General features: G+C 47.7%; 2 protein-coding genes across 2 annotated transcripts; one reads left to right on the top strand and one right to left on the bottom strand.

The window, feature by feature from the left end:
• Positions 1–1,439: 1,439 nt before the first annotated feature.
• Positions 1,440–8,527, top strand: gsg1l (gsg1-like; the record flags this gene model as incomplete). The annotated part of the gene is made up of 5 exons (XM_079758871.1): positions 1,440–1,728; positions 3,539–3,586; positions 5,336–5,488; positions 7,127–7,238; positions 8,230–8,527. The coding sequence occupies 5 exons, from the start codon at positions 1,440–1,442 to the stop codon at positions 8,525–8,527; spliced, it is 900 nt and encodes a 299-aa protein (XP_079614997.1).
• A 1,836-nt stretch (positions 8,528–10,363) lies between these two features.
• On the bottom strand, positions 10,364–22,338 carry tmc5 (transmembrane channel like 5; the record flags this gene model as incomplete). The annotated part of the gene is made up of 20 exons (XM_079728856.1): positions 10,364–10,870; positions 11,050–11,142; positions 11,265–11,343; positions 11,633–11,806; positions 12,480–12,613; positions 13,191–13,266; positions 13,372–13,467; positions 13,878–13,975; positions 14,061–14,136; positions 14,909–15,075; positions 15,715–15,867; positions 15,952–16,096; positions 16,546–16,688; positions 17,567–17,827; positions 18,367–18,448; positions 18,702–18,804; positions 19,244–19,354; positions 20,708–20,782; positions 21,392–21,609; positions 22,265–22,338. The coding sequence occupies 20 exons, from the start codon at positions 22,336–22,338 to the stop codon at positions 10,364–10,366; spliced, it is 2,865 nt and encodes a 954-aa protein (XP_079584982.1).
• Positions 22,339–23,111: the final 773 nt, after the last annotated feature.

Genomic DNA, 23,111 nt, shown 5'->3' with positions numbered 1-23,111 from the left:
CACCACTAAACTCTCCACACTTGACCTCTCAGCACTTGCCCGTCTGGAAGTCTCAGCGACGGCCGTCTGTGGAAACAGAAGAGGCTTAAACCCACAGTATCTTTCTGCCCGCTGGCCTTCACCATCTCTCTGTTCCTCTACAATCACCAGGTTGTGGCCACACACTCAGGCTTAGCCAAAGCTGTATCTGGAAATGTGTCGTCTTGTTATCTTTTATCAAATCCGATCAGTTTTTGTCCGACGCTGAAGAAATCCTCTCTGGCGATGGGCCGATAGACTTATGTAATGTGTGGTGTGGCGTGTGACACACTGTCATTATATAAATATGTGTCGATGCACAGTCGACTGATAAATACGTTATGTGTTTACGTTTAGATGTATAAAGAAAAGGTTTATTTCCATTTATATATAATAGGCCTATTTGAAATAGATCTCATGCTAAATCATTTCAATTTTACATTTTCAAAAGGCTAAGCAGCCTCCCTCATGTGTTTCGTTAAGATGGATCCACACATCTTATCGCCGACAGGTTTAGTTGAATTTAATTTAGAACCGAAATGTTCCCTCAACCTCCGACTCTTTAATCTCAGCCCGAATCTTCGCTGGTCTGATTCTCTCTAATTGGTTGGTAATCAATCAATCCAAACAAAATTGTTCTGAAAGTCGAATGAATCGTACAGGACTGAAGTACAATTAAATGCATCATGATATTGTATCCAACAGGTGAAAAGTGTCTTTGAAAAACTTTTTTTGCATTCGTCATTTAATGTTATTTGTTTCGTTTAGTGTTTTATCGAGCTATGAACACGTGGTGGGGGTCCCGCGTCCTGCCGGATCCTCATCACAATCAAGTGCCCAATCAAGAGACCACCAAGGCGGGACGGGTCCACTCTGCGCATCCTCCCTCTCAGGCTCTCTCATCCCACCTGGAACAGCATGCACCATGCATCGGCTTTATTTCGAGAAAGAGGGCGGGACTTTCATTAACATGGGTTAATAGCAGCGAGAGACGAGGGAAATGGACTTCCGGCAGAGGAAGAAAGGTTTCCCTTACATGTTTCGGAAAATGTGCTGTCAATATTTCCTCAGCAAGCCGTGGACTGCTAACTGAAGCAGATAGCTTATGGGAATTAAGATACCGGAAGTTGTGTGGAGTTAGACCGGGATAACGACAAGTCAGGATCCTCTCCTCGCCTAACTCGTGGGAAATAAACCTTTATTGAAGGACTTGTGGCGAACGACGGCACAACGCCGAGGATCGCACTGGTCCCTGCGTGACGTCTGTGTACAGAGGGAGACGTTTGGACATCATAGCTGTGCTAAAATCAACAGTGTATTTCACTTTTATTTCCCAATGGGAATTAGTTTCGGTGTGCGTAAAGATCGGTCCTCTTTGCACCCATGAACTTGTTGGGGCGCCTGGATCTTCTTCATGGACCATGAAGACCACGCGTAAATGCAGGGCGTTGATCTCCGTGGGGTTGAACTTCTTGGCTCTTTTCTTCTCAATCACAGCGTTCATCACCACCTACTGGTGCGTCGGGACGCAGAGAGTCCCCAAGCCCAAGTGCTCCAAGCTTCGGACGCACCAGTGCATCGACTACGGGGTGAACGAGACGGACCCCAACAAGGTGGTCTACAGCTGGGAGACCGGCGACGACCGGTTCCTCTTCAGACAGTTCCACACCGGGATCTGGTTCTCCTGCGAGGAGAACATCAACGACGAACGTAAGATGTTCGGGTTCTTCACGTTATCAGGGTGGAGCGACCTAGAGGTCTGAGGTCCTTCTCCTCTGGTCTCCAGTGGAAAGTCAAATATTTACTGTAATATATGACACTTTTAATATGCACTAATTAATTTGTATTGTGATTATTTTTGGACTGGATAAGGGGGATACCATATGTTATCGTATATTGGGTATGATGGCATCATTAATTACAGATATTTTTTCTGCAGTTCTGCAGTCTTATAGCCTAGGCCTGTACAGTGAAACACTCAAATAAGTTATGGATTATGGCTTAGTAGAGGCTTATACCTTTCAGAAAACACAATTTGCTGTGCATTTGACATATACAAATATAAGTAACATATAGCCTTATAATTAAAAAGAACAATTGCTTGTGGTCCATGGTTATTTTACAGGCTTTCATTTAATGTAAAATCTCTTATTTTGGATGATGCATTACTTTATTTCAAATTATTTTAGTAAGGGAACCTTTTTAAAACTAGAACACACACACACACACACACACACACACACACACACACACACACACACACACACACACACACACACACACACACACACACACACACACACACAGCATCAGTCGGCTGGCGGACGTGCAGAGAAGTGGTTTAATCACATCGAGCGACGAGGTCGCGGGACGAACCTAAATTCAGCAGCTTACGAGGCCGGGTGCGTCTCAGGGTCAGACTCGAACACGGGCAGGGTGTGATGAGGTCGCATCCTTCTCAACACGATCCAACTTTTTTTTTGCCCGCCTCGTTTTTATCACGCAGGCCCACACCTCGCTTTAAGCAACATACGGACAGCTCTGCAGCAGTTTGCTGTGGTGCTTTACAAGTGATGTTGATTTCTAATATTATAATGAAATAGAATATATACACATGCCGAGTACATACCAAGTACATCGCCCGGGATATCTCTATGTCATCAAGTAGCTGCTTGGGAGCGCCTGATTGGGGGAGTGAGACAGCTTGAGTTAATGGATTACGTAACCCAAAGCCTTGATGAGTTTTTCCCTCAAAGCAGCTGTTGCTTGCCCTATTCTACCTGATTAAAGCGTTCCATCTACCAGCAATCCGGTCCCTCACACTCTGCAGGGACTGCTCCGGACGGGAGGGAAAAAACTCAAATGTTCCAAGTTGCTATTATGCGTTCTCCTAAGCTGCTTGAGAAACAGACGTCGCGTATTTAGTATCGGGTGATGGGAGTTTGGGCCGAAAGATGGCAAAATGGCCAAAAAAACATCCACGTTTCTGATCGTTCTATATGCTTTTAATTTATATATTTATACATGGACAATGATGGTGGATGTAAATCAGAAGCGTTGGCCTGCACTGTCTGACACTGACTCTGTGTGTGAGTTTATACACGCCTTGAAAGCAATCGCTTTCAAGGCGACACTGAATTTGACAAGAGTTAATATGACACTGGTTTGGCACTGAGTGTGCTCATCAATCTATAGTGCTCTGGACTCTGAAGACTCCTTCTGTTAATACCAAGCTAGTTCAATGTGATCTTCTGAACCAAAGTCTCCCTCCTCTAAAGAGACAGACACACAGCCTTTAACGTACCAAAGGGATGGCATGTGGCTCAGGAGGTAGAGCGGCTTTGCTAGCTAGTTGCTAGTACCTCTTACCTGAGTGACGAGTCGTCCACCTCACTCCTCCTGCTTCTGACGAGCTGGCTGGACACTGGTTAGGAAAACAGGGTATATATGCAGTCCATTTACTATAACCTAACAGTGTGGCGTAAACACCTTTATGTGACTAGTTTCTTTACCTTTGCAGGTGAGGAATGCAGAAGCTTCATCGATTTGGCCCCAGCCTCAGAGAAAGGTGAGATTCATGCCCTAATGTCTTGTTTCATTTTCTCCTCTTTTATATTTACATTCGGGGCATTTAGCCGACGCTTTTATCCAAAGCGAGTTACAATAAGTACATTTGTCAGAAGAAAGAGAAACGACAATATATCTCTGTCAGTACAGTAAGGATATTCATAGAACCAAGTACTAACCATCACTAGGTTAACCCATTCCCCGTATACAACAGAGACAGCTAGGGTAAGACGCTGCACAATGCTAAGTACAATTTTTAAGTGCCAGTGGGTTCATCAGTTGGCCAGAGGCCCAATCACCAGACCTCATTCGGTGATAGATAGTGACTTCACAGACTTTTGTTTAGATGAAAACCTTTTGAGATTACCTCTTTAAATAGGTCTAAGGCCTGTTTAAAATAATGTGACTCCAGGACCACCCACACATACAGTCAGGAAAAGCTGAAAGGGAGATGATTTATTTTATTTAAGAATTCAGAAAGCATATTAATAGAAACATTGTGCAGTCATGTGTGTCTTTATCTGTATAAACCTATTTTGGCTGACCTGAGTTCATCAGGTAACCACTTAGTATTCAGTACACACCCTCTTATTTCTACTTGAACTTATTTTCATACACGTCAAACCATTTTTCAAGATCAAAACTCAGCCTGACCTTTCAAAAAGTTTTCCTTTCCCTTCCCGTCACAAGAGAAATATGGTGGCAGCTTTGTTTACTTTGCAGGGGGATATATTAGTCAGGCTGGATTTATAGAAAGATGAAACGGCGTCTAGCGGCTGATGCATTAGTATTCAGCTCTCACCAAAGTGCTCCTCGCCAACATCCACTAAATGGAGGTCTGGTGTTGGTGGGAGTGGAGAGGCAGCAGGCCTGAGGTGTAGAACGCAGACTCTGGAAGAGTTTAGAACAACGTTTAGCTGCTTAACACCCAGACTGGCATTCCTCTGTTGTGGGATTGGATTCTGTTCAGTTTCACACAATGTCGTCGGTTATGAATATGAAACAGCTCAATCGTCTCAGGGCAAAACGGGAACATATCAGAACTCCACCAAGCTCGTTATGCAAAATAGATGTGTCGTTTCGGTCGCACACCATTAGGCTTGGTTTATTAAGCGACTCATGACTTCTGCTGCATCCAGAGAATGGTTTTATGTAATGAAGATGTTTTATATATTAGACTGTTTTCTTGTAGTGCATGTGGGATCGTGACCAGTAGAGATGTTCCGATACCTTTTTTTTCCTTCGCAATACTGATTCAGATTCCTGAACTTGAGTATCGGCCGATACCTAGTATATCCCAATAGAGCGTCTAGCATTGTAACTACTAATAGCACTTCTTATTATGGAAGGGTTCTCTTTCGATTACAACAATGTATTGTCGGTTCACTTACCGTCGACAATTTATCTATATTTTTATATAATTTATAATCTGTAATTATAATAATACATTTGTATTCTTCTAGTTTAGCGTGAGCATTCATGCTTTTTTCGAATTAGTTTGAATGCACGTAGGTCGGAGATGACGCGTTTCTCATTCAGACTTTCCACCTCTGACCGCTAGCGAACGCAGCTAACACCGTAGTGTTTGTGAAGTTCTCTGCCTGGGTAGTAAAGGAGTCACGTGATGTTATCGGATCGGCCGATAGACTTGCGTACTCGCCGATACCGATGGTACCAGTATCGGAGGAACTTCCGATCCTGGTATCGGTGTGGGATCAGCTCTAGTGACCAGCTGCTGGTTGTGTTACAGGCATCCTGTGGCTGTCGCTGGTGTCGGAGATGCTGTACATCATTCTGCTCATGGTGGGCTTCAGCCTGATGTGTCTGGAGCTGGTCCACTCCAGCAACATCATCGACGGACTCAAGCTCAACGCCTTCGCCGCCATCTTCACTGTTCTCTCAGGTATTCCATTTTTTTGCCTTACTAAATTCTAGAGCTGTTCCGATGCAAATTTTTCCTTCCTGATACCGATTCCAATACTTGAGTATCAGCCGATAGCGAGTATTTACAGATACACTATCTAGCATTGTAACTACTATTAGCACTTGTTCTTATTGAAGGGTTCCCCCTCGATGACAGCAATGTAGAGTCGGTTCACTAACTGTTGACAATTCTTTTTTCACTTTTTTCAACGTGATGGTATCGGATCGGCGAGTGGACATGCCAATACACGATACTGCATTTAGGCTGTATCGGAGGAATTTGCAATACTGATATCGGTATCGGAACAACTGTAAAAAAATTAATTTAATTTTTATTTTGAATCTTCTGATCATCTGATCGGTTTTTATCAATCTTTGGCAGAATGTGCACTTTGAGATTTCATTTATTTTCTGACAATTAAATAAATAAAGTTACTTGATAAATTCCGAGGACAAACCGTCCCTCAGACAGATATTCAACAATCGTTAGGTTAACCCATTCCCTGTATACAAATACATATAAAATGCTGTACTCATTATTGAATTCGTGAAAGTTCATCATGGCTTTCTTGTGTTGTGTTTGGATATTTCCACCAAGCCGCGCTCTGTTTGCTGAGGATTTTGTTGAATGGTTTCTAACCGATGTAAATATAAACACGAGGCGGCGACGGAATTTACTGGTGGAAAGCCGAGCGACTGGCAATGCGCCGCGAATCGGTTGGAAAAAACTTGTGGCTGAGAAGAGGATAAGAGGGAGAGTCATCAGTGGATTTAAGGGGTATTAACCTCTTGATAAAATCTCCAAAAATAAAACCAGAGTCCCTTAGGATGGAGAAATCTCCTTCAAGATGGCCGCTGCAACGGGGCTGCTCACCATCGCCTGGTCAGGCACCTGTGAGAGAGACTGACTGACTGACTGACTGACTGATTGACTGACTGACTGAGTCCAGCGGTGCATGACGCAGTATCTGTATGTGTGCAGGCACGTGTGTCTAGCCCTGTATGGCTGCAAGCTTGCATGTTCTGTCTCATGTACCTTTTGTGTGTTGCCGCGTTCTTGAAGAAAGTAGTCTAATCCGGATCGCTTTTAACTCACTTTATTTGTTAAAGTATTTCGCTATGGTAACTATGAAGCAAAAGGAGGAGAATTGTATGGACACGCCTGTGAGCGACAAACAGCAGGCCTCTGTACCTAACTCCCAAGTATGGACTGCCGGATGTTTCTGATTTCGTTAGCTCCAGGCCCTGCTTTAATACCGAGTAGGCGTGGCCTATGTGACATATTGGCTCCGCCCTCCTCACCTGTCTAAAGGTGCTGCCATCTGTGGCTGGAATAGTTGTTGCAGCTTATATGTCGGGTCCTGCCCCCCTTGTGGCTATATATAGTAATTACAGCTTATGTGTTCGATCCTACTTCCTAGTGGCTATGTATGGTAATTACAGCTTATGTGTTCGATCCTACTTCCTAGTGGCTATGTATGGTAATTACAGCTTATGTGTTCGATCCTACTTCCTAGTGGCTATGTGTGGGCAGCTTTTGTGCTTAAAATACGTAACAGTGTCCACAGGCACGTGATACCGTAGCCGCCGGTGCGTCTAACACTGTCCACGCCTGCAGGCCTGCTGGGCATGGTGGCCCACATGATGTACACCCAGGTGTTCCAGGCCACGGTGAGCCTGGGCCCGGCCGACTGGAGGCCCTACAACTGGGACTACGGCTGGTCCTTCTGGTAGGTCACTCGCAGGCGACACCACCGCCCCCACTATCTCCACCTCCACCACCACCACCACCACCACCATGACCACCTCCTCCACCCCCACCACCACCACCACCTCCACCACCATCAACTCCACCGCCACCTCCACCAGAACCACCACCACCACCAACCTCTCCTCCACCCCCTCCACCACCACCATCAACACCACCACCCCCAACACCACCACCACCTCAACACCACCACCCCCTCCCCCACCACTACCACCCTAACCACCACCAGCTCCAACACCACCACCATGGGTGAATGTGAGGCAGTATTGTAAAGCGCGTTGAGTGACCACTGGTTAGAAAAGCACTGGATAAATGCAATTCTTACCATATACCCCCACCACCGCCACCACCACTTCCATGGGGAAAGCCCCCAGAGACACCACAGCGTCCGGCCGTCTTCTGTCCTCTCACCTCATCCTATCACAGGCCTCTGATGAGACCGGCCTATTGCTCCCATGTCACGCCGGGATTAGGCTTTAGCCGCCACAAAGCCCCGATACAGGCGTGATTGGAATTGCGTAAGGGTATAAAATTTCACCCGTCCACAATGAGGCACCGTATGTTAAAAATGTATCTCAGCCAAGAGGTCACGTGACGCTTTAACGTCGATGCGTGGAAGAGACGCCCGGAGAACGGGCCGACGAGATTATGAATCGATTGACCCGTCTCGCCGACGTGTGATGGACCGTGGGGGAGGGAGGGGGGGGGAGCTTAACATTTACATTAATCCCCGTCAATCAGATATATTTAACCAGCGTTGAAGATAAACAAATATGAACGAATATATGTCAAGAGTGAGCGTGGGATTGGTCGCTGCGGCCTGGCAGCGTTCGGTATATCCCCGCAGCCAAGAGTTTAAACCCAGCGAGTGGAAGAGTGGCGCGGCCTGCCAGAGCATATGATGTTGTTGTGGTTCTCCTCCCTGATTCCCTCCCTCTCCCCCCCGTCCCCAGCATGGCGTGGGGCTCGTTCACCTGTTGCATGGGCGCCTCCGTCACCACGCTCAACTCCTACACCAAGACGGTCATCGAGTTCCGGCACAAGAGGAAGACGTTCGAGCAGAGCCTGCGGGAGGAGCAGGCCCGCGAGGCCTTCGGCTACTTCAGGGAGCGCGGCCTGCGCTCCATCTCCAAGGACGTGGACGACTACCCCGGCCAGACCCCCAAGGGCAGCCGGCGCTCCCCCGCGCACGGCTCCCCCTCCCTGGACCTGAGCGACACCACGGGGTCGCTGGGCGAGGAGCAGTGCTGAGCGGGAAGGTGGAGTAAAGGCAGCGGGGCCGGTCGTAACGTCTGGGGTGACGGAGCTGTGGTGGGGGCAGTGTCGCCGGTCGTAACATCCCTCCTCCCAGGCTCGTGAGGTCATTCATCCCCTGGTTTGGCATGATTGCGTCGAGGGATTTCTGAAGCCATTAGTGACTCTGGTTCAGCCCCCCCCCCTCCTCCCCCTGGGAAGCTGGACACCAACTGCTGCAGAGACTGATTTGTAGTCATTGGGTGGACAATAGAACTACAAGTCCCATGTGGAGAGAGGGTGGGCAGGATCTTTGTGTGGCCGGGCTGTAGGGCTGGAACTGTTTGAAGGAATCACCGTAAAGACGAACACATCTCACTCATACGCTCAAGTCTCTCCGTGTATACCGACGCCGTAAGCCTTACACACTTTAGAAAACACAGTTTAGATGCACTGCACTTCAATGAAACCCCTCATCTTGTGACTCATCAAAGGAGGGTGTAAATAGTATTTGTAATCTGTTAAATAAACCTCAACTGTTTGCTGTCTATACCGTGCCTGCGCGCATCATATTTACAAAGACAAAAAAGGGCGATTGACGACGTATCTATATTCATGAATAAAATTATACCTTTAATTTTACAGTAAAAAAACATTATTGGGTTCTGCATACTTTTCATAATGTGGATAGAGTCATCATCTTACTGGGTGATCGTTCAACCATCCAACCTTTGGAAGCAGCAACCATGTTGTTGTGCGTGTGTTGTCCTGCAGAGGGCAGCGTAGTATCGAGAAATGCAACGCTCGCTATGTATTAACTGTGGTGACGCACGGGTCTCTGATAATACATCAGAATTACGGTCACAGCCATTAGGACACCCGTCCGTTTGGTCATTTAACTTAAGAAGCGTTTTAAGGAAGAGACATAAAGCCTCAGAGGGCACGACTCAGTTCGAAACCACTTGGAGTAGACAGGAGCAACGAGCATTTAGGGGTTCAGTTTCACAGACAATTAAGGACATTGGGAATGTTGTTTTCTTTTTAATTGAAACCATGGACAGTATAAGCATTTTTTTATCATTCATTTAAAAAACATGACTAATTAGGGAAACATTAATCCCATCCTTCAAAGGCACAAGCCTTCATTGCAAGAAAGAAATAGGTCATAAATAGGATTAATTTATTAGTTTCATATAAAAAGTTACTCCATTTAGGTAAATAAATGGATGAAGAGATTTATCAAAATTGTTCTTCGCTCACAAACAGAAATTATTAACTTCATAGAAATGCACGTGAAACCGGTTCTCTGTGTTCTTATAGATCAATATAATACATGAACTAACTAATTAACTATAAATATGAACTATATTGCAAAGTGAGATTTATTCAGAAATCATTGACTTCTGCATATCTCCCATCTTCCCCATTCGGCCTATTGTGGTACGGTTGGTATGGAGCCCGGATAGTCTAGTCCCCACCGCTGGTAGTGTTGGTATGGAGCCCAGACAGTCTAGTCCCCACCGCTGGTAGAGTTGGTATGGAGCCCAGACAGTCTAGTCCCCACCGCTGGTAGAGTTGGTATGGAGCCCAGACAGTCTAGTCCCCACCGCTGGTAGAGTTGGTATGGAGCCCAGACAGTCTAGTCCCCACCGCTGGTAGAGTTGGTATGGAGCCCAGACAGTCTAGTCCCCACCGCTGGTAGAGTTGGTATGGAGCCCAGACAGTCTAGTCCCCACCGCTGGTAGAGTTGGTATGGAGCCCAGACAGTCTAGTCCCCACCGCTGGTAGAGTTGGTATGGAGCCCAGACAGTCTAGTCCCCACCGCTGGTAGAGTTGGTATGGAGCCCGGCTGGCTCAGTACCCGTCGTCGTACTCGTTCTGCGCCTGCTGTCGGGCCAGCATGGCCTGGATCAGCGCACTGGAGGAGCCGGGTCCTGAGCTCTCTGGGGCCCTCGGACCCCCGCCCCCCTCCGCCCTCCTCCTGGCCTCAATCACCTGCATCATGACCCCGGAGGTGGAGGAGGACCCGTCGTCCAGGGGGACCGGGGGTCCGTCGTAGTCGTCCCTGGCCCGCATCACCCTGACCAGCGGGTCCGCTGAGGGGGGTGTCCAGAGGGGCTGGACCGGCGGGTCTGAGGCGTGGGGGGTCCACTGCCCCGCCCTTGCGGTCAGCCCCAGCCCGTCGGAGGAGGACTGGCGCTCCGACGGGAGGGGGATCCTCTGGAAGCTGGTGGAGAGGTGCGAGGGAGCTGGGGGGTCCCGGGCGTAGCTCCCTCTGCTGCCTTGCTCAACGGCCAGGAAGGTCTGCACCATGGCGTTGGAGTTGGACCTCACGCCCGTGGAGGAGCCGCCGGAACGCCGCTTAGGGGAGGGAGGGAGGGAGGTTTGCGGCCGGGTTAATTATTTTTTTCTTCATTTAGGGGCTTTTTGCTGACGCTTTTGCCCAAAGCAACTTAAAAAGCTACTGCCACTTTATTAGTAATGCTGAGCCGTGGGCTATAGGTAATAAACGCCCGTAAACAGACTCAGGAGAGACCAACCTGTTTCTTGATCTTGGACTTTGAATGCTGAGTGGGATGAGATTTCTGAAGAGCCTGAAGTTTGTCAAGCAGAAAGGTCTTGTCTTTTCCTTCCTAGAAAAGAAGGGGGGAGTAGGGCGAAGGAAGAACGATAAATGGGTAGAAAACGCTGAAACCTGAAGCGCGTTATGTTTAAGTGACAGAAGTAGGAGAGAGCAGAATACCAACACACTCACATTAATGATTTGCTGCCTCAGCAGCAGAATGAGTAGCTTGCGACCTTGGGTGACCTGCCAGAAGACGAACGTGATAAACCTAGAACAGACAGCAGGCAGATGAATCAGTTCATTCATCGAAAATAAATGATTCACCAAATCCTCAACAAAAAAACAGACACACAGATTCAATCAATGGGTGCAATTTGGTGCTTTATTATAAAATTGTTTTGAATCATATTTAATTAAAAATTATGATTTATATTAGTATGGTTTATATTATATATATTTGTATGTTCTACATACACATTATACTGCCTCTGAAACTCCCTCTTTGGCCAAAACATACTGACACTAAGTGCCGGTAGTGTCAGGGCATTGTGACTCACAGGACGATGATGGTGACCAGGAAGTAGAAGATCTCACTGCGGACCACGTTGGCGTAGACCCAGACGGCCCATGCGCCAGCAGGGACCCCCTCCAGGCTGTTCATCCAGACCCCCACCACACTGAAGGTATTGTCCAGGCCCTTGAAAGGACCGCAGTGTCGGGAAGGGGTCAAGCTGCCAATCAGAACAACGAACACACACAACAGGATGTGAGGCGACAGTCACATGAGAAAGATCCCAAACAGCGGAGATGTCAAGGCGGGCCATTGTGGTCTTACAGTAATAGGTTGACCAGTCAATTCTTTATAATGTGTATTTAAAGGGCTTTCACTCCTAAGCTTTTATAGGCAGGACGAGGGAGGGAAATCAACTCACCATCAAAAAGCGAAGAGTTTGCAGCACTTTTCAGAGACATTATAACCACAGTCAGGTTGGATCTAAACCCTGTGATACTGAATGTAAGTCAGCCCCTGTCTGAAGACACTTTTCCTCTGCCTGAAACTGCTATGAATGTTTTTGCTGCTGTTGATAAAGAAATGCTCAGGAATGGAGTGATGCAGCTAAGACCACAGGAGGGAATCCAACCTGTGTCTCCACAAAGCGTGTTTCCTTTATGGTGGGTGCGTTAGCGGGCTGAGCCCCTGACCCCTGACCTGTGACCCTCATGACCCTCTCCAGGACCTCCAGGTGGTGTACGCCACCAGGGACAGAGAGCCCCCTGACCCCTGACCTTTGACCTCTGACCTGTGACCCTCATGACCCTCTCCAGGACCTCCAGGTGGTGTACGCCACCAGGGACAGCGAGCCCCCTGACCCCTGACCTCTGACCTCTGACCCTCTCCAGTACCTCCAGGTGGTGTACGCCACCAGGGACAGCGAGCCCACGAAGGAGGGGAAGAAGAGGAGCGCGATGACGATGGTCTTCATCTGCGCCGCCCGGCCCACCCGCCGCGGGGGCTGGCAGTTCTGGATCAGGCTGACCTGTAGAGCACAGATCAAAGTCAGGCTGACCTGTAGAGCACAGATCAAAGTCAGGCTGACCTGTAGAGCACAGATCAAACTCAGGCTGACCTGTAGAGCACAGATCAAAGTCAGGCTGACCTGTAGAGCACAGATCAAACTCAGGCTGACCTGTAGAGCACAGATCAAACTCAGGCTGACCTGTAGAGCACAGATCAAACTCAGGCTGACCTGTAGAGCACAGATCAAACTCAACACAGATACAACTCAAGCTGTAGAGCAGAGAGAGAACTCACTGGTATATTTAAACACTGATATGTTACACACAGAACTAGAAAACAGGTTCAGAGGTGGTTGGTGGGCAGGTATGTAGTTAGTTAGGCTGGTGGGTAGGCAGACAGACACACAGTTTGGCAGGGAGCAGACAGACAGGTTGGTAGATGATACAGCCGAGTAATGAAAGGATTTGATCCATTACTTATTCATCTGGGCGGCATTGTAACAGGCTGTGGTGAGAGATGCTCACCCATGCCACTGTATCTGATAATGGGAGGAGAGAGGGAGGCTCCTCTTACGCTCATCCAGACACCCAGCCTACCTTCTTCAGGTAAAACAAAACCAGAAACTTGAAGATCTGGATGACGGGCAGCAGAGGAGAAAAGTAGATCCCAATCCTGACAGGAACAGGAACACAAATTCAACTTATACATTGTATAAATGAGGTAAGGATTTGTGTTTATTTTGGTTCATGTTGCTATGTTTCGATGTTGTTATCTTACCAAGCAAGCGTCTGAGCGTAGATTAAATCCAGAACGTTCCTCGCTACGTCAAACTCTGGAACCCCGAGGCCTGGGATCCAACGAGTCCCAATCACCCTGAAATAAAATCAGGTTCTGTTGGCTTACAGCAACTCACTCACAGTCTAAGGATGAGGATAGAGACTAAATGGTAAATGTACTGCATTAATACCACAGTTTTCTAACCAGTGACCACTCAAAGCGCTTTACAATATTGCCTCACATTCACCCAATCATGCACACATTCACCCATTCATGCACACATTCACACACCGACGGTGGAGTCAGCCAAGCAGGGTGACAGCCAGCTCATCGGGAGCAGTCAGGGGGGGGCGTCTCGCTCAGGTACACCTCGACACTCGGCTAGGAGCAGCCGGGGATCGAACCAGCAACCTTCCGGTGACCTGCCAACCCACTCTACCTCCTGAGCCTCATGCCGCCCAACTAAGCATCATTCACGCTTTGTGAACTGCAACCATGAAACGTACTTGCTCAGGAACTCTCCGAAGAAGGAACCCAACATCATGAAGAAGAAGTCGAAGACGACCAGGCGGTAGAGAGCCTGGCCCACCATGGACTCCCAGCACTGAAACACAGACGACACCTCACTCAGCGCGCCTCGCTAGGCTCCACTAGAGCATAGATTAGGAATCAAACTGGGTGAAACGTACTGAGAACTTGTGGGCCACTTCGTTGACCCAGAAGTAGCAGAGGATGCCCAGGATGGACATCTTGAGGATCACATTTCTGGAGGAAACAAAAGAAAAATAGCATTCTTTATTTTATCCATGGTAATGGTGTATATTCAATGAGATGATGATGAGATAAAACGATGTTATAGCATTTTCATATTTTTCAATTACTTAATCTTCTAATGGTAGTACCTTCTAATTCCTTCCATTTCCATACTGAATAACCACCCTCTGATTATGTTAGTTATGGTATCATAACAAGACATGGACTGTGTTTTTGCACACCCAAGCAATCAAACTGAGCTTTGCAGATTAAAAGGCTGTCCTAAGGGTCGAACTCTGCACTATTATGCCCCGTTATTAATTGCATACGGTTATGATAAGATAAAGTTTGTCATGGTTCACATTATAGTCAACTGAGCAAACAAAATCCAGTTGAACCTCATTCACATTAGAGATGTTCCAGTACCGTTTTTTCGTTTCCGATACCAATTCCGATTCCTGAACTATCGATACCGATACCGAGTATATACCGATACAGCAGAAGTAGATAATTTACATTTATAATCTATAATTATAATATGACATTTTTCATTCTCGTAGAAAAGCCTGAGCATCAATATTTTTCCAACACACGTAAGTCGGAGATGACGCGTTACCCATTCCGACTTTCCACCTCTGCATTTGCTCATTCTGAATCAGAGGAATTTCCGATACTGGTATCGGTATCAGAGCAACTCTACTCTACATCCGAGCGCTTTCCTCAATGCATTACCCTAGCACAGACACAAACAGCTCTGGGGTCAGTGCAGAGCACTCGGTCCCACCTGAGGATCAGAGCGTAGATCTGTCTGCGCTGGCTGGAGTACAGCTCAAACTTGTTGAAGAGTGAGTAGCAGAGGGGCACCAGCAGGTTGATGAGGGAGACTACGAAGGGCACCAGCAGCGTCTCGGCCTGGCGGGCCAGAGACCAGTCCTCCGTGTCGGTCGCTTGCTGCCCCACATGACAGAGAGCAGAGTGAGACGAGAGCCGCGAGAAGGGGAGTTTTTGACCAGAGTGACGCAGGGAATTCTTATCAGTATACACTGCATATGTGTTAACGACAAAAGTCATGACGCACATCTTACAGTGAGTCGACAGTCAAAAGGGGATGTTTACTACTTAGCAGAAGCGATCAAGGTTCCCGTTTCCCTAAGTAGCATTTGAGATCAAGTACTGGTTGTTAATAATTGATTGTTTCGAACACAACAATGTATTCCAAGAATGACGACTCATTTCAAGCTTAATGACAAAAAAAACCTTACCACCCACACTAAACTAACAATCCAATGCTTTTTGCTTCCAAAATGGAGGCGGTCATTGGTCAATTACATCGCAGTGTAAACATCCTTTAGGCCTTCTCCCTCTCATTTACATTTACATTCAGGGCGTTTAGCAGTCGCTTTCATCCAAAGCGACTCACAATCAGTACATTTGTCAGAAGAAAGAGAAAAAACAATATATCTCTGTCGGGACAGTAAGGATGTTCATGGAACCAAGTGCCAAGCCCTAATGATCGCTAGGTCAACTCCGCTGTAGGATACGAGACGGCTCCCATGTCGAGTGCGTCTCCACCTCAGTGAGCTGTATCACCTGCTGTTCGTACTGGCTGAGGAAGTAGATGGCACTTCCACACCCGACGGCCATGCTGGTGGAGATGAACCAGGCACCAAGGTGGATGCCAAAGTGCCTCATCTTCTCCGCGGGGGTCAGGCCTGACCCCTGGCTCCTCTCTGACATACTCTCCTGCAGAGGGGAGGAAAGACAGTGAGAACAAGGTTACCATGAGCGCAACCTTGGCGTGGTCCCCTGACAGGTCGTCATGGTTACCTTGAGCTGGATGCGGAGGTTGTTCTTCCGCTGCCTCACCGCCTTCTCATTGGTCACGCTGAAGTCCCAGGAACAGAGCAGCTGCCAGGAGCCGCCACCCACCGGGTCAGACAGGACGTAGTTCATCTTGAACGAGCTGGCCATGCTGCGGGACACACAGGCACAGGGGAAAAGACTATAAATGAGATGGCCGCCGGGGACGCAAGGAAAGGGTTGGAATCAGCATTAACCCCACGACAGGGGATTTCAGCATGACGAGGGGTAAGGGAAAGGTTAGGGTTTAGGGTTATGGTTAAGAGTAAGGTTGGGGTTGACGGTTAAGGGAATGGTCAGGGTTTCAGGGTAAGGGTTTTATAGTTAAGAGTAAGGTCAGGGTGACTGTTAAGGGAGAGTTTAGGGTTAGATAAGGTAAGATGCAAGATACATAAAGGTACTTACCCAAACAGTAAATTACGTTATCACAGCAGACAGTACAAGACAGTAATTGGATTTATTTTATCGTTTTGGGTTAAGGTTAAGTTTAGGGTTAAGGTTTTAGAGTCAGGATTAAGGGGTTAAGGTTAGGGTTAAGGTCGTTCTTTAGGGGTGACCGACCTGTAGAGGACGGCAGCTCCACACAGCACCATGTAGGCAGCGATGGTGAAGAAGTAGGCCAGCTGGATGTTGTAGTGCAGCAGGCCCATGAAGGAGTCAGGACTGTAGGCGCCGTAGTACAGGACGGTGTATCTAAAGTAGCCCTGGGGAAGGAAAGCATCTCATTCATTAAACTGTAGAGGCTGTGGTAGAGGCTGTAGTAGAGGCTGTGTTAGAGGCTGTGTTAGAGGCTGTGTTAGAGGCTGTGGTGGAGGCTGTGTTAGAAGCTGTGGTAGAGGCTGTGGTAGAGGCTGTGGTAGAGGCTGTGGTAGAGGCTGTGGTAGAGGCTGTGTTAGAGGCTGTGGTGGAGGCTGTGTTAGAGGCTGTGCTAGAGGCTGTGTTAGAGGCTGTGCTAGAGGCTGTGGTGGAGGCTGTGTTAGAGGCTGTGGTAGAGGCTGTGGTGGAGGCTGTGGTGGAGGCTGTGGTAGAGGCTGTGGTAGAGGCTGTGGTGGAGGCTGTGGTGGAGGCTGTGGTAGAGGCTGTGGTAGAGGCTGTGGTAGAGGCTGTGGTGGAGGCTGTGGTAGAGGCTGTGGTAGAGGCTGTGGTGGAGGCTGTGGTGGAGGCTGTGGTAGAGGCTGTGGTAGAGGCTGTGGTGGAGGCTGTGGTAGAGGCTGTGGTAGAGGCTGTGGTGGAGGCTGTGGTAGAGGCTGTGGTAGAGGCTGTGGTGGAGGCTGTGAGAGAGGGTGTGATAGAGGCTGTGGTGGAGGCTGTGGTAGAGGCTGTGGTGGAGGCTGTGGTGGAGGCTGTGAGAGAGGGTGTGGTAGAGGCTGTGGTAGAGGCTGTGGTAGAGGCTGTGGTGGAGGCTGTGAGAGAGGGTGTGATAGAGGCTGTGGTAGAGGCTGTGGTGGAGGCTGTGGTAGAGGCTGTGGTGGAGGCTGTGAGAGAGGGTGTGGTAGAGGCTGTGGTAGAGGCTGTGGTAGAGGCTGTGGTGGAGACTGTGAGAGAGGGTGTGATAGAGGCTGTGGTAGCGGGCTGTACTCACCGCTCCAGTGAGCAGCTCCAGGCCTTGGAAGGTCACGTTGGGGGGCACGCGGGGCACGTGGTCGTAGGCCAGCATGGGGACGGTGATGAAGCTGAAGTTGATGACGAAGGAGAAGACGTTGAGCAGGAGCAGCGACTTGAGGAACAGGAAGTAGGAGAGGACACTGGAGCCGAAGACGCCCCCGACCTCCTTCATGGTGCCCTGCCACAGGTCCAGGGCCTGCCTCGCCGCCGCCACGCCCGACCCACACCTACGGAGAGACTGGAGGGACATTCCGCCGGTCAGAATCTATGGCGTGACCAATGACGATGGGTCTTTTGGAATCCAGGTATGTAACTCAGGGTGACATGTGGCTCAGGAGGCAGAGCGGGTCGGCTGGTAACCGGAAGGTCTCTGGTTCGATCCCCGGCTCCTCCTAGCGGAGTGTCGAGGTGTCCCTGAGCGAGACGCCCCTCCCTGACTGCTCCTGACCAGCTGGCTGTCGCCCTGCGTGGCTGACTCCGCCGTCGGTGTGTGAATGTGTCCATGAATGGGTGAATGTTGGGCAGTATTGTAAAGCGCTTTGAGTCACTGGTTAGAAAAGCGCAGTGTAAATGTAGTTCATTTAACATTTAACTGTAGTATAATGGTGATTAAACATATAGGCCCTTATAAAGTTGGATTTGATTTAGAGGCGAATACTATTATGACAACACTGAGTTTACTTTGTTTACAGGTCACAATCATCCATGTTCCCGTTAAGTTAAAGGTTTTCAGAGGTTAAAGGGAAGGAGGTTTGTGTGCATAGTGAAGCTCCTCACCAACGACATGCTCTCAGACCAGTCTGCAAGGCAGGACAGGTGGCGAGACTTCTTGGACGACTTGGAGGCCAGCACTCTGTTCCTGGGGGAGATGAGGACAGAGATATTATCTCTACAGATTACAGGCCCCATATATCTTTATGCCAGCGATGGCAAATCATCAGCGCATTCTCAGGTTCCGCTGCTGATAAACATGTTGAAATGAAATGCACAATTTCTGATCTCTCAAGGTCATTGAAATCGGTCTAAGTGTTTGTTCATCCATGCTTAAGTAGTTTTACTGCTCTCTGTGGTAATCATTAACCCACATAACGGGAGCTGAAACATTGACCCACCTGATTTGTTTTTTCTCATTGTAGGTCATGGGGAGTTTCCTGATGCCCTCAATGCGCTCCTTTGTGGAACCGGCTATCAGCTCTTTCACCAAGTTCTGCTCCTCTGTTGCATTGGAAACCGCAAACAAACAAACAAAGCTTTCATCCTGGCCGTTTTTTATTCTTCCTTTGTTTCAGCCACTGCATATGAGAACAGGCTGGTGGAGAACGGCTGACTCAAGACAGACCACACATTTATAGCACAAACGGAACTGCATTTATACTGCGCCATTCTAACCGGTGGCCTCTCAAAGCGCTTTGCAATACTGCCTCACATTCACCCATTCATTCACACATTCACACACCAACGGCGGTGTCAACAACGCAAGGGACAGCCAGCTGGTCAGGAGCAGTCAAGGTGAGGTGCCTTGCTCAGAGACACCTCGACACTCAGCTAGCAGGAACCGGGGATCGAACTAGCAACCTTCCGGTTACCAGCCAACCCACCAGCCACATATGATGGACCAACATTGAGTTGGTCACGGTGTTTACTGTTCTCTTACCGTACTCCAGCTCATTCCTGATGGCGCCCTCTGTGATTGACAGGTGGGAGGGGTCTCCATTTGGAAACATACTCATCCTCCTCATTCCCCTTAACCGCATCGTCATGTTGGCTGTACACACAAGGACACACACAGTTACACACCATGGAACCCTTAACTTAAAGATAGTTACACAGGCCCAATGAACCCTTAACTTATAGATAGTTACACAGGCCAAAGGAACCATTAACTTAAAGCTAATAACACAAGGAACCATTAACTTAAAGATACAACGGCCTAAGGAACGATTAACTTAAAGATAGTTACACATGCCGAAGGAACCATTAACTTAAAGATAGTTACACAGGCCGAAGGAACCCTTAACTTAAAAATTGTTGCACAGGCCTAAGGAACCATTAACTTAAAGATAGTTACACAATGAACCCTTAGCTTAAAGATAGTTACACAGGCCCAATGAACCCTTAACTTATAGATAGTTACACAGGCCAAAGGAACCATTAACTTAAAGATAGTAACACAAGGAACCATTAACTTAAAGATACAACGGCCTAAGGAACGATTAACTTAAAGATAGTTACACAGGCCGAAGGAACCATTAACTTAAAGATAGTTACACAGGCCGAAGGAACCCTTAACTTAAAAATTGCTGCACAGGCCTAAGGAACCATTAACTTAAAGATAGTTACACAATGAACCCTTAACTTAAAGATAGTTACACAGGCCCAATGAACCCTTAACTTATAGATAGTTACACAGGCCCAAGAAACCATTAACTCAAGTAGTATTTTCTTTACCTCACATTACATTAAGATGATAGTTACTTCAGCGATAAGATAGCAATAAGTTTCACTAAGTATTAGTAAACTAATAATAGTTTGGTTATTTTGTTATGTTGTTTTGTTTATATCAATTTATCACGTCCATCTTTCTTGTAACACTAAAACATTTATGTTTGAAAAGGAAAGTATTTCCTTGATGACCTCTTTATTTAAGCATGTATTGAAGCTTACAAATCAAATTGCTCCTTTAAACCAAACAACCTTTTATAACTCAAACCCTAAGGTTACATTTATATAAACAATTATATTGTGCATAATAATTAACATTCAACTTTAAAACCTTCAAACACCAGTCAAACCAATTCACATTTTTTTTATAACAGATGATGATGGTGTGTGTGTGTGTGTGTGTGTGTGTGTGTGTGTGTGTGTGTGTGTGTGTGTGTGTGTGTGTGTGTGTGTGTGTGTGTGTGTGTGTCTGTGTCTGTTTGTACACTTCTGCCATAGCTACACTTCAGATACAGACAACAAAAAGAAAGAAAGAAAGAAAGAAAGAAAGAAAAAAAGAAAGAATGAAAGAAAGAAAGAAAGAAAGAGAACGAAGAAAGAAAGAAAGATCGATGAAAGACAGAGAGACAGTGATAATGGTTGAAGAGCAGCCAAACATAAAAGCTTGGAGCAGTACCTGAGAAGGTGGCTGGGAACCGGGACAGACCGGCGGCATCGTGGAAGGACCCATCGCCGTGGACCGAGCTGTGTTCTGGAGCAGTGGGGGAGGAGACATGCTTTGTTCATGTTGTACACGTCAACACAAATGTACATAGCGACACTCAGGGCCATGACGACTGCTGCATAAAGGAGCACATTTTACATACAGTTTGCATCCTGGCCTCATGGCCATTGTTAGACAAAAGATATTGGCTCGGGTGACTCCCAGCTAAAAGGAACCAGGTTCGATGCCGATATCTGGTAAGCTGTCTATAACCCGATACTGCCTCCTTGACTACAGGTATCTGGAAGGACTGCCGGTGGTTTAAATGGACTGGACTGCACTCATACAGCGCTGTTCTAACCAGTGTCCGCTCAAAGCGCTTTACAACACTGCCTCACGTTCACCCATTCATGCACACATTCACACACCGACAGAGGAGTCAGCCACGCAGGGCGACAGCCAGCTCGTCAGCAGCAGTCAGGGTTTTAAGGTGCCTCGCTCAGGGACACCTCGACACTCGGCTAGGAGGAGCCGGGGATCGAACCAGCGACCTTCCGGTTACCAGCCGACCCGCTCTGCCTCCTGAGCTGCACGCCGTCCCCAGGTTGAGGATGACAATAACTAGGCAGAGTGAGGAGGAGTGAGGGTCCTTCTTACGGGGCAGTCGCTGCCAGTGGGGGTCCTGGTGTTGTGACGACTGGGGCCCCAGGGGAAGGGCTCCCAGGGCCCTCAGGCCCTCCCCCGCCCCGCCCTCCCAGGGGTCCGCGTTGGCCCTGGGGCCCGTCACCGTGGAGACCGCCGAGGCCCTCGCAGCCCGCCAGGGGGGGGGCAGGTCCTGGACGTAGGGGTTGCTGTGTTGGGGCTTGAAGGGGGGTCTTTTTTTTTGGGGGGGGGGGGGTCCACACATCATCATCAGATACAGTATACAGTATATACTTGATCACTGGGCCACTTCTCTTTGTTTACATTTGTTTGCATTTGCATTTATACACTTTAATATACGGTGAAGTACTAGTACTTAGCCACTTTATAATTTACACTTTATACTTTACACTATGTAATTTATAATTCATAATGTTTATACCATCTATTGCCCGGTTTGTACAGTTGTTCTTTACAAGTTTAGAGTATACTTAAGCATTTACTTTAGTATCTATTTTTGTTTTTCATTAGTACTTATTATTTGTATGGTATTGTACTTGATCCTGTGTTTTCCACTGCTGCGGGGCTGTTATCTATCTACACGGGAAACTTGAGATAGGGGAAAGGCTCCTACTTAAAGTGTGTAAGCAATGGTCTAACGATAAGACTGAGATATTGTCTGAAATTAACAACTGTGAATGGTGAGAACCGTTGATTTGATGCTAAAATCATTCACTTGTTACAGTTACAATTCAACTGTCTCAAATCCACTGTTTCAATTCAATCTCTCAGCCTGCAGGTGAGACCACACCACAGACCACTAATGTCTGCGTTCCTCATTACCTTCAGTACCTCAACCGCCGTGTCCGTCAGAAGACGTCGGCCTACCTTCTGTCCAGCTCCAGGGTATCACTGTCGTGGTAGGCCGGGTTGTAGAAGGACCCGTCGCTGTAGTGGCTCATGATGTCGGTCCCTCTCTGCTACTCGATCTCCTGAAGTGCTCCTCTGTAGATCTGGCTGCTTCTTCTCCAGCTCCTCTCCAACCGTCCACACTAGAAGTGTGTTGCTCTAAGCAGTAAGTGGAATAATATAGTTACGGCCAGGCAGAAAATAGAATCATGGAAGCTGAATAGCTGTAGACTTCACGGTCTCGGATGGTGATGAGATTGCTCCTATAATTTAAACCGAGCCAGAGCCACGCAGCTTCAGGGTTCGGTGTGGACTGTCTATCCCGGCGAACGGCTCTATTGTGATAGATAACCTGTGAAACCCAACGCTGAGCTCCCATTCTTACAGGTCATCATTAATTCACCCTCTCAGAGCCGCGTGGATGGGTTACCTCCCGGGAACGGGAGAGGACACAATCTGAATGACATGGGGATCTGTGGTTCCGTGAGCAGGGCCAGGGAGATGCTCCTCTTGCGGGTAGTATTGATTATCTGTCATCCATAAGATCTATCTGAAGATCTGAAATCACTGTTTTGATTATTAAAGAAGCCACATATAAAATGTAATCCATTAAAAAGCATCTGCTTACCTGGTAAAGTATACTGTGATATCAAACTATCAAAATAACTATTTATGTCTGTGCTGTTAAGGTTTAGTCCAATCGCTTGTTATTGAGTGTTGATAGTGATCCATCCAGAGGAAAAATGAAGATCCATAAAGGATTAACGAGTTTGAGATATTCCTTTACAAGTCCGAGCAGAGAGAGAAAGACAGAGAGACATGGACA

This window comes from Pollachius pollachius (genome assembly GCF_949987615.1).
Source record: "Pollachius pollachius genome assembly, chromosome: 2".
Taxonomy (NCBI): Eukaryota; Metazoa; Chordata; class Actinopteri; order Gadiformes; family Gadidae; genus Pollachius; species Pollachius pollachius.
Note: the sequence above shows the minus strand (reverse complement) of the source record. Positions and strands in the feature narration are given on the sequence as shown.